Source organism: Camelina sativa, chromosome 11, assembly GCF_030686135.1.
Source record: "Camelina sativa cultivar CO46 ecotype springtype chromosome 11, ASM3068613v1".
NCBI classification, from domain to species: Eukaryota; Viridiplantae; Streptophyta; class Magnoliopsida; order Brassicales; family Brassicaceae; genus Camelina; species Camelina sativa.
In genome coordinates, this window is record NC_141890.1 from 43,516,659 (window position 1) to 43,530,982 (window position 14,324).

At 36.7% G+C, this 14,324-nt stretch overlaps 2 protein-coding genes across 6 annotated transcripts; one reads left to right on the forward strand and one right to left on the reverse strand.

Moving 5' to 3' along the window:
* Positions 1–7,898: 7,898 nt before the first annotated feature.
* On the forward strand, positions 7,899–9,810 carry LOC104725852 (uncharacterized). Its single transcript, XM_010444592.2, has 5 exons — positions 7,899–8,236; positions 8,313–8,365; positions 8,457–8,627; positions 9,140–9,229; positions 9,442–9,810. The coding sequence occupies exons 1-5, from the start codon at positions 8,020–8,022 to the stop codon at positions 9,574–9,576; spliced, it is 666 nt and encodes a 221-aa protein (XP_010442894.1). The 5' UTR covers positions 7,899–8,019; the 3' UTR covers positions 9,577–9,810.
* LOC104725850 (hydroxyproline O-galactosyltransferase HPGT1) lies at positions 9,750–12,862 on the reverse strand. 5 transcript variants are annotated; one of them, XM_010444590.3, is made up of 13 exons: positions 12,773–12,862; positions 12,243–12,623; positions 12,088–12,151; positions 11,913–11,962; positions 11,632–11,825; positions 11,463–11,526; positions 11,286–11,358; positions 11,059–11,182; positions 10,600–10,687; positions 10,447–10,497; positions 10,282–10,353; positions 10,036–10,148; positions 9,750–9,943 (listed from the first exon to the last, which is right to left on the reverse strand). In XM_010444590.3, the coding sequence occupies exons 2-13, from the start codon at positions 12,341–12,343 to the stop codon at positions 9,921–9,923; spliced, it is 1,017 nt and encodes a 338-aa protein (XP_010442892.1). In that variant the 5' UTR covers positions 12,344–12,623; positions 12,773–12,862; the 3' UTR covers positions 9,750–9,920. The 5 variants fall into 5 exon arrangements, with proteins under 5 accessions (XP_010442892.1, XP_010442893.1, XP_087329131.1 ...); XM_010444591.2 differs by lacking the exon at positions 12,773–12,862 and having other exon boundaries at positions 9,750–9,940; positions 12,243–12,768; XM_087473005.1 differs by lacking the exon at positions 12,773–12,862 and having other exon boundaries at positions 12,243–12,768.
* Positions 12,863–14,324: the final 1,462 nt, after the last annotated feature.

Below are 14,324 nucleotides of genomic sequence, written 5' to 3' on the forward strand. Positions count from 1 at the left end.
ATTCCACTATACTCACCGCAAAAGCACATTTACTCATCTTAGCATACAACTTATTTTGTTGCATAAGCTCAAACACACTCCTCAGATGTTGAATATGCTCTTCCAGATTCACACTATATATCAATATATCGTCGAAAAACACCAACACAAACTTCCTCAAGAACGGCCTAAAGACAGAGTTCATCAAACTTTGGAAAGTTGTAGGCGCATTAGTAAGACCAAATGGCATTACCAAATACTCGTAGTGGCCACTATGCGTCTTAAATGCTGTCTTATGAACATCATTCGGATCCATCCTAACTTGATGGTAATCTGCTCGAAGATCAATCTTAGAATAAATCTTTGAACCACCAAATTCGTCTTCGATCAGAGGAATATGAAACCGATCTTTAACCGTCATACCATTTAGCTCCCTGTAATCAACACACAATCTCCATGAGCCGTCTTTCTTCTTCACTAGAACAACAGGAGATGCATAAGGACTCGAGCTTATCTGTATAGTACCACCAGAAACCATGTCTTCGACAATCTTATCAATTTCATTCTTCTGTTGAACTTTATAACGATAAGGTCTCTGATTCACAGGATTAGATCCCTCCAACAGCTTAATCTTGTGATCATGTTGATCTCTGAACGGTGGTAGTGCAGTTGGTTCTACAAATATCTCAGGAAATCCTTCTACCAACTTCTCAACAGCACTACCTTCCTCACAAACTTCAGTAATTGCATTCAAACTACACAATTCACTCACATGTTCCTCCTGAACTTGATGTACACACACCATGGTGAATTGTGCTTGTTCCTCCTGTTTCTTCTGCAACTTTTTAGCCTTAATGTCCCTTACTGATCCATTCTTAATTCCATGTAATAACACCCTTTGCTTGTTAAACCTGAATCCCATTTCCAGCTCCATGAAATCCCAAGTAATAGGACCCAAGGTTCGTAACCACTGTACTCCCAGTACCATGTCTATCCCTTGTAATGGAATTAACAACACATCAGACTGAAACTCTGTAGTTTGCAACTTCCACTTAAAATCCTTGATACTACCATCAACCTTCAGTTTCCTGCCATCCGCTACCGACACACGTGTTAAACCCGCATGATCCACCTTATATCCTAGCCGAGTTGCCATCTTAGAATCCATGAAATTATGCGTTGATTCGGAGTCAATCAAGAAGAAAAGAACCTTCTTGTTATAAGTTCCCCTTACTCGCATAGTCTAGTAATCAGAGATACCCGAAACTGCATTGACAGATATTTGTGGCATATTCTCCTCTTCACACATCAACACTTCCTCAGCATCCACAAACTCATCCTCCACTTCCAAACTAAACAACTGAGTTTTCTTATGCACCAAATAATGCTCTGGATGTACTTCTCATCACAGAAATAGCACAATCCCTTAGGCCTTCTCTCGCTCATCTCTTGCTGAGATAGCTTCTTTGGTGCTGGAGTAAACGGTTTTGTTTGACCCCGTCCTCCTTGAGACTCAGTTCGAACTTCCAACTCCCTTGCAAACTTCGGATTACTTGCAGAATTGTTTGCTTTAGGCGACCAAGTTGATTGAAAAGGTTTCTTAGAATGCGCCTTTTCATATAACCTTCCTAACAACAAACAATGCCTCACAGATTGAGGTTGGAACATCCTTACATGCATTTGTGTATCCAATCTCAAGCCTGCCAAGTAAATACTCACCAAATAGTCTTCAGAAAGATTAAGCCTAGTCTTAATCAAGTCAAACTTCTGGTGATAATCTACTATACCATCAGTCTCTTGCAACTGCTTAAGCTCGGCCATAGGATCATCACAAACATCTTCAAATCGCTCCTTCACTACAAAAAAACAAGCCTTTTGCGAGGACACATTGCGACGGAGTATAGCTCTCGCAAATTTGCGATAGATTTGCGAGGGATTTACTAGGAAATAAAAAACCATAGCACATCCCTCGCAAATTTGCGAGGAACTCAGTCGTCGCAAATCCGCTGCTCATTTGCGACGCATTTACGAGAAATTCGCTGGGAAGGTCCCTTTCCTCGCAAATCCATCGCAATATTGCGACGATTTTGCGAGAACAAACTCCATAGCAAATTTGCTATGGAATTGCGAGTGATTTGCGAAAGCCATAGCAAATCCATTGCAAAGTTAGGATAATAAGTTTTTATAAATATTACAAAACTTAATAGAATTATTCTGAAATACATTTGAATGTGTTCATAAGGTGAATTTACTAACTTTTAACATTATTTTGATGGTTTTTACAAATTAGATATTCAAGGTTTGCGACAAATTTGCGACTGATTTGCTAGAGCCATAGCAAATTCGTCGCAAATCCATTGCAAAGGACTCAAAACATAGCAATTCCCTCGAAAAAAAAACTTTAAACCCTTAACCCTAAACCCTAAACCGTAAAGACTTATTACATTACTATTAATGATTAAAAAAGATGAATCCAAAACTATTAATCAAAGATAGCAGTGCAACACAAAATTGTTAGAGAATTGGACAATTTGGCAAATATTTGTCTCAATGTATTGAACATATATGTGATATAGTGTAGAACATCATTATGTTTAGAGTAAGATGCAAAATTGGACAATTTTGGAAAGTTTGATGATAGAAAAGAGTATGATGACACCATTGGACCTTATAATATACTTGAAAGTTAATTTGACTAATTTGTTACAATTATTTTGATGGTTTTTGCAAATTAGATATTCAAGGTTTGCGACATATTTGCGACTGATTTGCTAGAGCCATAGCAAATTCGTCGCAAATCCATTGCAAAGGACTCAATACATAGCAATTCCCTCGCAAATAACAACCCTAAACCCTTGAACCTTAACCTTTAAGACTAATTATATTACTAATAATTATTAAATTGATATAATTCAATATTTATAATATAAGATAGGGCACTAATGACAATTGCAAATCCTAAACCCTAAAGATTTTGCGAGGGATTTGCAACGTTCCCACGCAATTTGGTCGCAAAAAACTCTAAATAAGAAAATTTATATTAATTATTGTTTGCGATGCTTTTGCGAGGGACTCTAGTAAATCCTTCGCAAATTTTGCGTTGGAATTGCGACGCCATTAATTTCCTATATAAGTAAAAAACCTAGTTTGAGCGAAACTCAAACCAACACCCGCAGCCGACAAACCCTAAAAACTTCTCTTCTTCTTCCGATTTCATTCTTCTCCGGTTGTCTACTCCTCCTCTCATCCTTTCTCCGGTTGTCTACTCCTCCTCTCATCTCTTCTCCGGTGTCTACTCCTCCTCCCATCCCTTCTAAGGTTAGTCTACTCCTCCTCTCATCCCTTCTCCGACTAATCTCCTCCTCCTCTCTCTTCTTCTGTTGTTTTTTAGATGGGTTTCGATTTAGGATTTTTCGATTTAGGGTTTTTATTTCAATTTTTGGGTTTTTATTTCAATTTTTTGGTTTCGATTTAGGGTTTTTCGATTTAGGGTTATATCGATTTAGGGTTCTAATTATATCGATTTAGGGTTTCGATTTAGGGTTATATCGATTTAGGGTTTTTCGATTTAGGGTTATATCGATTTAGGGTTCTAATTATATCGATTTAGGGTTTTTCGATTTAGGGTTATATCGATTTAGGGTTTCGATTTAGGGTTCTAATTATATCGAATTTGAGGGTTTTTCGATTTAGGGTTATATCGATTTAGGGTTTCGATTTAGGGTTTTTCGATTTAGGGTTCTAATTATATCGAATTTGAGGGTTTTTCGATTTAGGGTTATATCGATTTAGTGTTTTTCGATTTAGGGTTTAATTTAGTTTTTTTTGGACTTGTTTTTTAGATGTCTTCACAAGAGAACCAAAATCATTCTGGGAGCCAAAACGTTTACAGAAGATTTATATCTTCTCAAGGGTTATCTCCTCCCATCCCTTCTCGAAGATTACCTTCTTCTGCCTCTGCTCCAAGGGTAGCTTCTCCCGCCTCCTCGCAAGGTACCTCACCGGTGATCCAAGAGAATCGTCAAGGAACCTCACCGGCGGTGGAAGATCATCTTCCACCACAGCAATCGACTTCGCGTGTCAACGATGAGTCTACTTAGATCTCTTTTTTTACTTTGGAAGAGCTACTTGCAAGTCCTGGTCGTGCTAGCTTAAAGAAATTGGACCCTAAACGCCCTCCGGGTACTCTATGGTAAGAATGTAGTTAGGGTTGTCTAAATTTTTAGATATATTTTCATTGATCCTCATTCCTTTTTTTCTTGTGTTTTGTAGGTTTGACGAAGATCCTTCGGTTGCTGCTACTGTTCGGGCCATCTTTTAAAGAGATTTCAAAGGAGCTCATGCCAATTGGACCCAAACACCAGATGTGGTTGTAAACCGGTGGTTTGAAACGTTTGCGGTAAGTTAAATGTTTGTTGATGTGTTTAAATTACAGATTTTGTTTTTACTTACTTGATTCTGATTTTGATTCATGTTATGTTTTTACAAGCAAACATATAATTGGGACCAGTCCATCAATGGGAGAGTTCGAGCCGAGTTTGAAAGCAAGTTGAAGACCCGGATGACTGATCAAGTGTCTCGGTGGAAGTCTAAGTGGAGAGTAAAAGGTGATGATGCAAAGCCGCGGTGGCTTGATGCGACAGTATGGGACGGCTTGGTCAAGTTTTGGTGTGAACCAAAATCTGAGGAAAAGAGCGTCAATAGTCGAAATGCTCGATACAGTGATCCTGATGGCACTGGAATGCATAAACACCGGTCGTGCACGAAAACATGTAAGTATGTTTAGTTAGTTATTTAGTACAATTACCTATAAATTCTTGTTTTAGTCTAATACTTTGTTGTTTCATATCTTTGTTAAGTCGGAGATTACTAGTGAGGCACTTCCTGATTTCTTGAAAGTCCTAGAAGATACTCATAGGAAACCTGATGGGTCGTTTGTGGATGGATTATCTGAGAAAGTATACCATGAAGTGTCATCGAGGATAACTGAGGCTGAAACTGGGCTATGCTCAGGGGACAACATAGAGAGTAGTACTTCTGGCGGATTGTCCGTTAGTATGAAGAACCGAATTTTTGCTAAGGTAAATTCTTGAACTTTACATAGTGTTTTGTTTTATATCTTTGAACTTTACATTGTGTCTCTGTTTTTTGTTGTTTGCAGGTTGCTCCGAAGAAGAAAAATAGGATATATGGAGTCGGTACTATGCAAACTGAAGCATCTTCAGCTCAAGTTGTTCTGACGCCTACTCCGACTGAAGATCCAGTCATTCTAGCTGAGAAGCTTTCTCAGGCCGAAGCTGTTCTTGCGAGTCAGTCTACTCAGCTAGAAGATTATGCATTGAAGTTGCAACAAAATACTCAGAAGATGCATTGCTACGATGCCTACTTCGATTATCTATCTGAGAAGGACCCTGACTTTGTTGCAAGATTTCCCCGACCTGAGACTGCTGCCACCAATGAGACCGGAGCAGGAGATACCGGACCTGAGACCGGAGCAGGAGGTATCACCAGACCAACTTAGGATCTCTTGTGTTTATGTGTTTATGTGTTTGTATCTGAGAACTTGTGTTTGTATACTCAGAAGATGTGTTTGATTTATGTTTTGAACTTATATTATTATGTTTATGTAAGTTTAACAACATTTTGTATTACAAGTTTAATTTCAGTTTTCATTCAAAGTTTTTTTGGGCTAATTATGAATTTTAGTTTGCGTAATTAGAAATTAATCATAATTAATTTGCATAATTAAAAATAAACATAATTACAAAATGAATAATTCCTAATTCAAATCTCAGCTGTTGCGGCGGACATAAATGTTGCAAATCCATCGCAAATTTGTGAGGGATTAACTTGAACCAAATTGCGAGGAATCTGTTATTGATATTGTCCCTCGCAATTTGCGTTGATTTTGCGACGGCATTTTTTTCCTCGCAAAATTTGCGAGGGATTTGCGATGTTAACCAATTTGCGAGAAGCGATTTGCGAGGGAAGTGTGTTCCTCGCAATTCCATCGTTTTTGCCTATTTGCGAGGGATTTGCTATGAATCCTTCCATCGCAAAAGGGTTGTTTTCTTGTAGTGCTTCAACAACTTCACATAACCTTCCCAGTCATATAATACCTCCAAACCAACTCCAGATTGAATGAACGAGTGATGCCATGTGGAAGCATGACTATCAAAGTGTATCGCCGCCGTTTTGAATTTCATATCATCCGGAGTAAAATCAACTCCAAAGAACTCTTCCGCCTTGAACAACCACTCTTTAATCCTACTACCATCAAATATAGGAAAATCTATCTTCTCTAGCCTCGTAACGCCACTATAGTAGTAGTGAGAATCAGATCTTACCATTTCAGGTCGTCTCTCACGGCTTGGATCTGAGAATCCGGAACGAACCTCCCTTGACTCCGATGAGCTAGGATCCTTCTTATTTGGTTCAGTCGGAGTCTCCGAAACCTTCGCGGCAGTTGATCCGCTCATAATATCGAACAAATCTGCCATATTCTTCATAACTTCCCGATGCTGCTCAGCGCTATCTCTTCCAACCGTGAGACTCTCTCTTCCACCGGAACCTCCGCGAACTCCTCCTTCATCGGATCCTTATCCTTTTTCTTCATCGCCTCCATCGTACAAGATCTCGTCTCAATCATCGTTTCCGAGGAACGTCTTCGCTCTGATACCTTTAATACAATAAACTTTGCAATCAAACACAAACTTCTTCGATTCAATACCAAACAATGAATAATCAATCCAATGTTCACCAGAAACACATAATTGAAATAGCCAGCTCTCGAGATGAGAGAAACCCAGCCAAGAACAGAGAGATTGTTTTTTTTTGTTTTTTTAGAGAATTTTTACAAATGATTCAATATGAAAATGAGAAATGAGGAAGGAGCCAGCTAAATATCTTCTAACGGCCACATCCAAATCCGCTTCTCTTCTCTTGCCACGCGTCCTTCTCTGATACGCCTTTATTCAAATGACCCGTTCACACGTGAGAGCCACACGCTTGGTTCTGTAACATGAGATTAGAGGAAAGAGACATATCCGAAGTCAAAAAAGAAATAATCGTTGAGTATGTTTATAATTTTAGAAGTTAGAACGACATACATAGCCTGTGTTTTTGGTTTTGGATGGTATGGATTCCATCATAAGTTTCAAAAGACAACAGAATGTGATTTTATGGGCTTAATGATTGATTTTTGGAACTTGTATTGTATTATATATCCTCTTCTCAAGACGGAGAGTTGATTTCTAAATCCATATGGAATTGTAAATTTTAAAAATCAAAACACATGGATTTTGAAATAACATGTTTTATCCATGGATTTGAATCCTTCTATTTTACACTTTCAAATCCATTTAAAACATAATATGGATTTTGAAATCCAAAAACAAATCATTAAATGAATAACATGAGATTTTAACAAGTATTTGTAACCAATAACACATAATTTTGATAAGTATTTTAAAATCAATGATTGAATAACACAAGATTTTTGTTTAGATTTCCAAATCCATTAAAATCATAGAACCAATAACCCCCTCTAAAAAACTACACCCAAATATGGTTGGTTACAATGTTTACACATGAGATCCCAACTAAGAGAATACATAGGTAAACATCACCTCCATTAAATCAATCCCTATGCACCAAAACATTGACTCAGATCGGATCAATCCAAACATTAATCCTAGATATGTAGTCTAATGGTTTCTGTAGATGACATTGTTGTGTAATCATTCATATACAAAGGCTGTGTCATCTACACAATAGGGAAAGACATTAGAGTTCTTTTGGCAAAGAGGTAAAACTTAGCTAAAACTTTAATGGACTTTTATCAAGCCCAATAAAAAAAAAGTCAACCAAAAACAAAATCTAAGTCAAAATCGAGGTAAGTATTAAAATATCCTCATATCCAAACAGATCTCATCATCTCCCCTTTCAAGACTTCTTTGTTTCTTTCTTCTTCATCTCCTCGATTCCTTCTTCGTCTTCTCTCCAGAGATCCTTTCAAACTTAGAAAAAAAAACACAACAAATGGACTACGATTACAGAAGCAAGTCTGGACCATCGTACCCTCGCCCTATGTACGGACCTTCCTCAGCATCTCCTTCTCCACCATCTTCTAACCATCCTATTTACGCACCTTCTGGATACCCTAAGATAGGTCAACAAATCGGTCACGGCCAACAATTTTTCCCTCCGCCGGAGAGAAACCCTTCGTTTCAGCATAACTCTTCTCCTTCAACCTCATGTAAAAGTCTCGTTCTGATCTCGAATTTGATTTTGTAAATTGATGATTCGTTCGTTGATTTTGTGGTTTTTGGTAGCTGGATTAGGGATCAGGGTGAATTTGAAGCCTGAGTATCGGATTACTCCACCGGTATGAATGATCATGTTTGAATTTGCCACTGTTTTTGATCTTTTAACCCTGTAATTGTAGATTATGAAGTAGTTTATACAAATTGTTGCAGCCTCAGTTGTTGCCTCGAGTCGGAGATATTCATCGGAGTAGTTTTCAGTTCGATTTCGGTTTAGAGGGGAAAGTTCTTGCGGAAGCGGAGAAAGATAATCCAGATTGGAGTAAATTCGGAACGGAGAATCCACCACCGGCTAAGTTTCCAGAACCATCGTCGTCTTCAGTGGTAAGGCTCTCTTTCAAATTCTATGGTAGGTTTATTAGAATTGGGTCTGAGGTTGAGTTAGTGGCAACAAAAGTGTAGTAGTATCAGTGTGTTCTCTATAGTACGACAAAGTTTGAATCATCATTGGCAACAAAATTGGAAGCTTTGTAGAGTTACTCTTGAGGGGATTTATGGTACCAATGTATAGTATCAATGTGAGCAGGAAGAACTAGTGTGGATCATTTGTGAGGTTGAGTTAGTGGCAACAAAGTGTAGTAGTATCAGTGTGTTCTCTATAGTACGACCAAGTTTGAATCATCAATGGAACAAATTTGGAAGCTTTGTAGAGTTACTCTGAAGTGATTTATGGCACCAATGTGTAGTATCAATGTGTGGTAGAGGAAGAACAAGTGTGGATCATTTGTGAATGTAACTAGCAGAGTAGATTTGTTTTTGCATTACAGTGTATGATCCTTGGATTTACTTTAGCTCTATCTGCATTTGTTATTGTTAATAAGGGATTCCTAATGCAGGGTGTAGATCCTGTAGTGATGAAATATGCTGGACTCAACCGAGAAGCTGTTAACATAGCAGTTGCAAACTATGGTGATAATCCCACTAAGGTGCTTTATCTTATTTCCTCCTACAGATCCTATTCTTGTATTAGCTAGAGTTAAGCTACACTGATTCTATTTAGTGTTTATAGCGTCAAATATATACTCTTTGAGTCCAAAGTTTAAAACCGTGATCAAACCGTCAGTTAAATTCGTGGCTCTTAGAAGCTTCATCATTCCTTCCCTAAGGAGAAGCTAATCACAGTTTTTATGCGTTTCAGGTTCAAGAATTTGCAAATGGGTTCACAGCAATACGAGAGATGGGTTTTCCAACAAACTCTGTTGCAGACGCTCTCTTCATGTTTGAGAACGACACTGAAAAGGCATTGGCACATTTGCTACATGGTTCTTCCTGAATTGGCTTTCGACTTCTTTTTATTCTATATAGTTTATATAAGTAAACATCAAATTTGATAACACAAAAGATTGACGAAGTATAGATATTTGGTTTTACTTGTGTAAAAAATGGATGATTTGTGGTTTTACTTTGTTTTATTTGGTCGGTGAGAATATATGTTTCCCAGTGCCCTCATCCAAAACCTAGACTTTGTATAATGCAATGACCAATAAAATGGCAAGTTTAGAATACAGAGAGAAAATTGTGTGTAATTAGCCATTTTCATACAAATATCATTTGTGTTTTCTTTCTCTATAAGCATCAAAGAGCAACGCCTCACACTTGGATTTGTCTTTGGTTCTACTACACTCCTGCGCATATAGCTTCTGAAACGTATGGAAGTAAAATTAGATACATGTCATACGAGATGATTTGAATAAATTAAGTTCATAAGCAGTAGAAGCTAAGTCATATATACCTGAGGACCACGCGGAACAGCAGAACTTTCCTTCATCTACATGCTTAACATCAAGACCCACGAACCATGAACCCGTACTGACATCATCGTGAGCATACGAATGAAGGATGTCTCTGTCACCATCCATTCATCAACAGTATACAAAACAAACAACACAAAAACTCAGTTTCAATCTATTTCTCTGTTTGCGAGTGAGTATTGAAAGATATTTGTCATCACGTGTAACTATGAGTTGAAAACACTGACCTATTGATTGATACAAATCTAGCCAATGCATGCGTTATAACATACATCTCCCCATAAGCATGGCGGAAGTACCTGCACGATAAATGAAACAAGAGCAGGTGGTTCTTACTCATATGGAAGAAATGAATCTAGTCAATGCATTCTATGATTATTTTTAGAACTTACGCTTTCTTGTCACCGAATTTCCACCATTCTGGTTCATACCATTTGTGGTTCCTGCCAGAAAAGCAAAAACTTATGTTAAAATTACATCAGACTGAATAATTTCCTGACGATCAAATTGTCCTAATGGTGCTGGCGTTTCAAGCATAAACTCACGGTTCTGAGAAAACTTCGCCTGATTTCATGCAACCGATGTAAGCCCGTGGGTTTTCCAGATGTGCTGCAAGTGTACTTCCAAGAGCATCTGCATCGGAATAATTACATTCATAGCACATAAATACATAATCATGTCAGCAAAATGCCTACATGGAAACTCTTTGACCTTAGAACTATCACAATAGAGGAGATAAAAAGACCTTTAGATTGGCATGGAAAAATATTGCAAGAACATCCTCCACTGTATTTCACACCTTAATAATAACTCTAACTGTGTAACTTCTCAATTTCACTAAACCACCTACCCAGGGATTTTGCGTCTTTCTGGAGAGTGTTAAAACTTTTGGAACCCCAAGAAGAATGACATAGACAATCAACTATCCATATTCCCAATCACCCCAAGCAACTCAAACAACCAAAAGGATTTGGCTGTAAAATACTCTTTTAGTACTAACTTACCTATATTTACATAGATATTGTCGATGGCCTTTGCATAAAACTGTGCATCCCACCTATCTGCTGCATAGGAAAAGAACAGTTTTACCTTCTTAGAAGCTTCCTTAGGTGCCTCAACTACATTATCCTGGAAGTCAATAAATGGCCAAGCTCTCAATTGTATAACACAGGAGCTGGTAAATGAATGCTTGAGGTAATAATATAGAGAGAGAGAGTCAGTAAACACATACGAGAATAATGAAGTCATCGGTCTGACTATTTTCAGTATCAATGCTCTTGTCCATGCTGTCCCCTTTATTTGCACTACATAACACAAAAAAACAACATTTCAAAACAAGATTCCATTACCGCATAAATCATCAATAAAAGGCATAGATAAATCAACGAGTGATAAACCAAATCCAAACCTTCTTCCAATAACAAATCGTGCAATCACACCCTTTTCAGTTTCAAGTTTTTTAAGTGATGCACCTGCAATAAAAGGACAGAGCTAACTGCTAAGCTAACAACATCTGGCAAATAACAGACTGGTACTTCTTACAAAAAAAAAACATGGAAAAGGAGAAGAAACCTTACCCGTCCCCAACCATGCTTGACGGACTGCATCCCTCTTCTTCTTGTTACCCAAACTCGTCATTATACCGATAACCACTAATAGTCTTTTCTTGGTTTCAGTTCCATCAGTAAGTTTAGGACTTTTCGAAACAAAACCTTCTTGCCTGGCTGCACTTAGTTCCATCTCAAGACCTGCTAGCGTCTTCTTCTGTTCCCTAGAAAGAAAAAAACATGTATTCAACAGGTTCCATGGATACACAAAACAAGGAAATCAAATCGAACAAAAGTACCATAATTTTTACCTGCAAGCTATGATCTTCAAAGTATCATCCACTGATATAGCAGATTTACCCTAAACCCCCCCCCCCCCCCCCCCCATATAAAAAAAAAAAGAACAGTATTAATAAGCAAACAAAGATTCCAAGGACATAAATACTCACTACTGTGATGAAAGTGACATCCAAATACAATACTAACCTGTCCTGTTACTCTATCGAGCTCCTTGATTAGATGAACCCTAGTTTGAGATTCTTGCCATAAACTAGAAGCAACAAAAAATAAGAATCAGAGGAACACAAGTATATATATATATTTTTTTTGTTAGAGATGGGATCAAAAAATGCAGAACTAACCGGCCAGCTACATAGAAAGAAGCAAAAGTTGCAAACATTGAGAGCAAAAGCGAAGATATCCTCGAACTCGATGATCTTATACTCGACCCTTTCCTCGCCATTTTGATTGAAAAACAGATCCACCAAAAATCAGATCTCTCTCTCTCTCTCAATCAAATTCACCCTGACGCAACGCAAATGCTTCTTCACTATATTAATCAAATCTCCAGATATGGAAGTTTCTGCTGGATCCACTGATTCGGTCGTAAAAAAAAATCGAATAGGAATGTGTCTCGTTGGATCTGCTATACCGGTGGACGATTCCACCAGCGGAACACTGAACCGGAGATCACTGACTTCGGTTTATGATTGTGGATCTTCCGATGAGAAAATTGGAAGAATCTGAGGGATAAGAGAGAGAGAGTGCCGTTGAGATTTTTATCAAAAAAAAAATTATTAGTTTTAGGGAAATGTTGAATTTGGTGTAATCTAAGTACTATAGAATCTCTATCTCTTAATTACTTTCAGATCAAAATTTACCAAACCTATACCTCTAATAGGGGATTAGGGTACTATAAATCTCTTTTGTTTTTGTTTTTGTTTCTACATGTATGCATGATGAATCAGCCGCATTTATATATATTTGAGCATAATTAGCCCTTAAATTAAATATATCTTTCCCTTCTAAAAATTTTAAAATTGAAGTTTATTGTTTTATTAGTCATATTTATTATACCAAAATATATCTGATATATTTTGGTTCAGTTCAGTATAAGTATTTTTTCCCCATTTAGAACCAAAATACCTATATATAACTAAAATACCCTGTATATAAATTGAATAACTATATCAAATTTTGTGAAGTTATAACTAAAAAATCATACCAAAATAACTAAACCAAAATTAGAAACTAAAGACAAGCAAAACAAGTAAGAGAAAACATAATCCAAAAGTCTAATCCAAAACATAAACAAGTAGCAGAGTAGTAATATCTAAAATCAAATTCAAAAGTCTTATAAAAGCTAGACGTAGGTATTGAGAAAATTGAAAGAAACAACAAGAATTAAAAAAGAGATCAGTTGCATATGGTGAAGCATTGTAAGCGTCTTCACTGTTTTCCTGTTTTAAAAGCAGATCAGATTGTTACTAGGTGTAGTAGTGTACTAACAAGTAACAAGTAACAAGCAACAAAAGATCATGAAATTACCTTATATCCGATTATGATTCTAGCAATATCAACTAAAAGTGTAATCATTGTGAATGCAACCTCAACTGATAAACGCACATAAGGATTACATATGTGAAAAATGATAAACAGCATAGGTTCGGATATACATGGGTACTAATTGGGTATCGGTTCGGATCGGGTAATACCCGATACCCAAGAGTATTTACAATTAAGATCCAACTAATATATTGGGGAAGATCCATACCCGATCAGAACCGGGATTTTTCGGTTTAGTTCCAATACGGATATTTCAGGTCGGGTATTTTGCCGAAGCCTACTCAAAACTCTCAACTATGAAAAATTTGATGTACTCCAAATTTAACCTCAAACCTCAATTTTAAGGGTTCATTAATTCTTTTTTATTTATTTTAGTCCTAACTCATTTTACTTAGTTTTTTCTTTTTAAACACATTAGTCTCAACAATTATATATCTTCTAAATATAAATTAAAATTTTCACATCTAAAATGAATACATCAAAATTTCAAAAAGAAAAAGATCCATCTATTATTTCAATATGCACTCACTACTAGATAGGATGCATTACATAAATCGTTTTTCTAATTTTTTGGTAATTTATTTGTAATTTATGATACAAATTGTATACATAATGTAACGTTTTATTAATTAAAGTTTCTTGTAAGTTTTTCTTATTGTATGTTTTATAGTTTTTAACTTTTTATAAAAAATTTATGATCTTAATTATTTATAGTCATTATAAGTTTGTATATTAGTTATTGTAAAACATCACAAACTATTAATTTAAATGTCTAAATCACAAAATAATAATTCATTAGCTCGGTCTTTAACTAAAAAAGACTCGTCTCTCGAGCGGTTTCTTTTCAGCGATCCAACACAACCTTTCGTAATCTTCAC

What these genes read in the sequence shown, in the direction of transcription:
- LOC104725852 (XM_010444592.2), top strand. Translation starts at nt 8,020, where the DNA reads ATGGACTACGATTACAGAAGCAAGTCTGGACCATCGTACCCTCGCCCT. An exon ending in AGTATCGGATTACTCCACCG is followed by an intron (nt 8,366 to 8,456) that starts GTATGAATGATC and finishes AAATTGTTGCAG; the next exon opens with CCTCAGTTGTTGCCTCGAGT. An exon ending in ATGGTGATAATCCCACTAAG is followed by an intron (nt 9,230 to 9,441) that starts GTGCTTTATCTT and finishes TATGCGTTTCAG; the next exon opens with GTTCAAGAATTTGCAAATGG.
- LOC104725850 (XM_010444590.3), bottom strand. Translation starts at nt 12,343, where the DNA reads ATGGCGAGGAAAGGGTCGAGTATAAGATCATCGAGTTCGAGGATATCT. An exon ending in TCTTTCTATGTAGCTGGCCG is followed by an intron (nt 12,152 to 12,242) that starts GTTAGTTCTGCA and finishes TGTTGCTTCTAG; the next exon opens with TTTATGGCAAGAATCTCAAA. An exon ending in GGCGAAGTTTTCTCAGAACC is followed by an intron (nt 10,498 to 10,599) that starts GTGAGTTTATGC and finishes CTTTTCTGGCAG; the next exon opens with GAACCACAAATGGTATGAAC.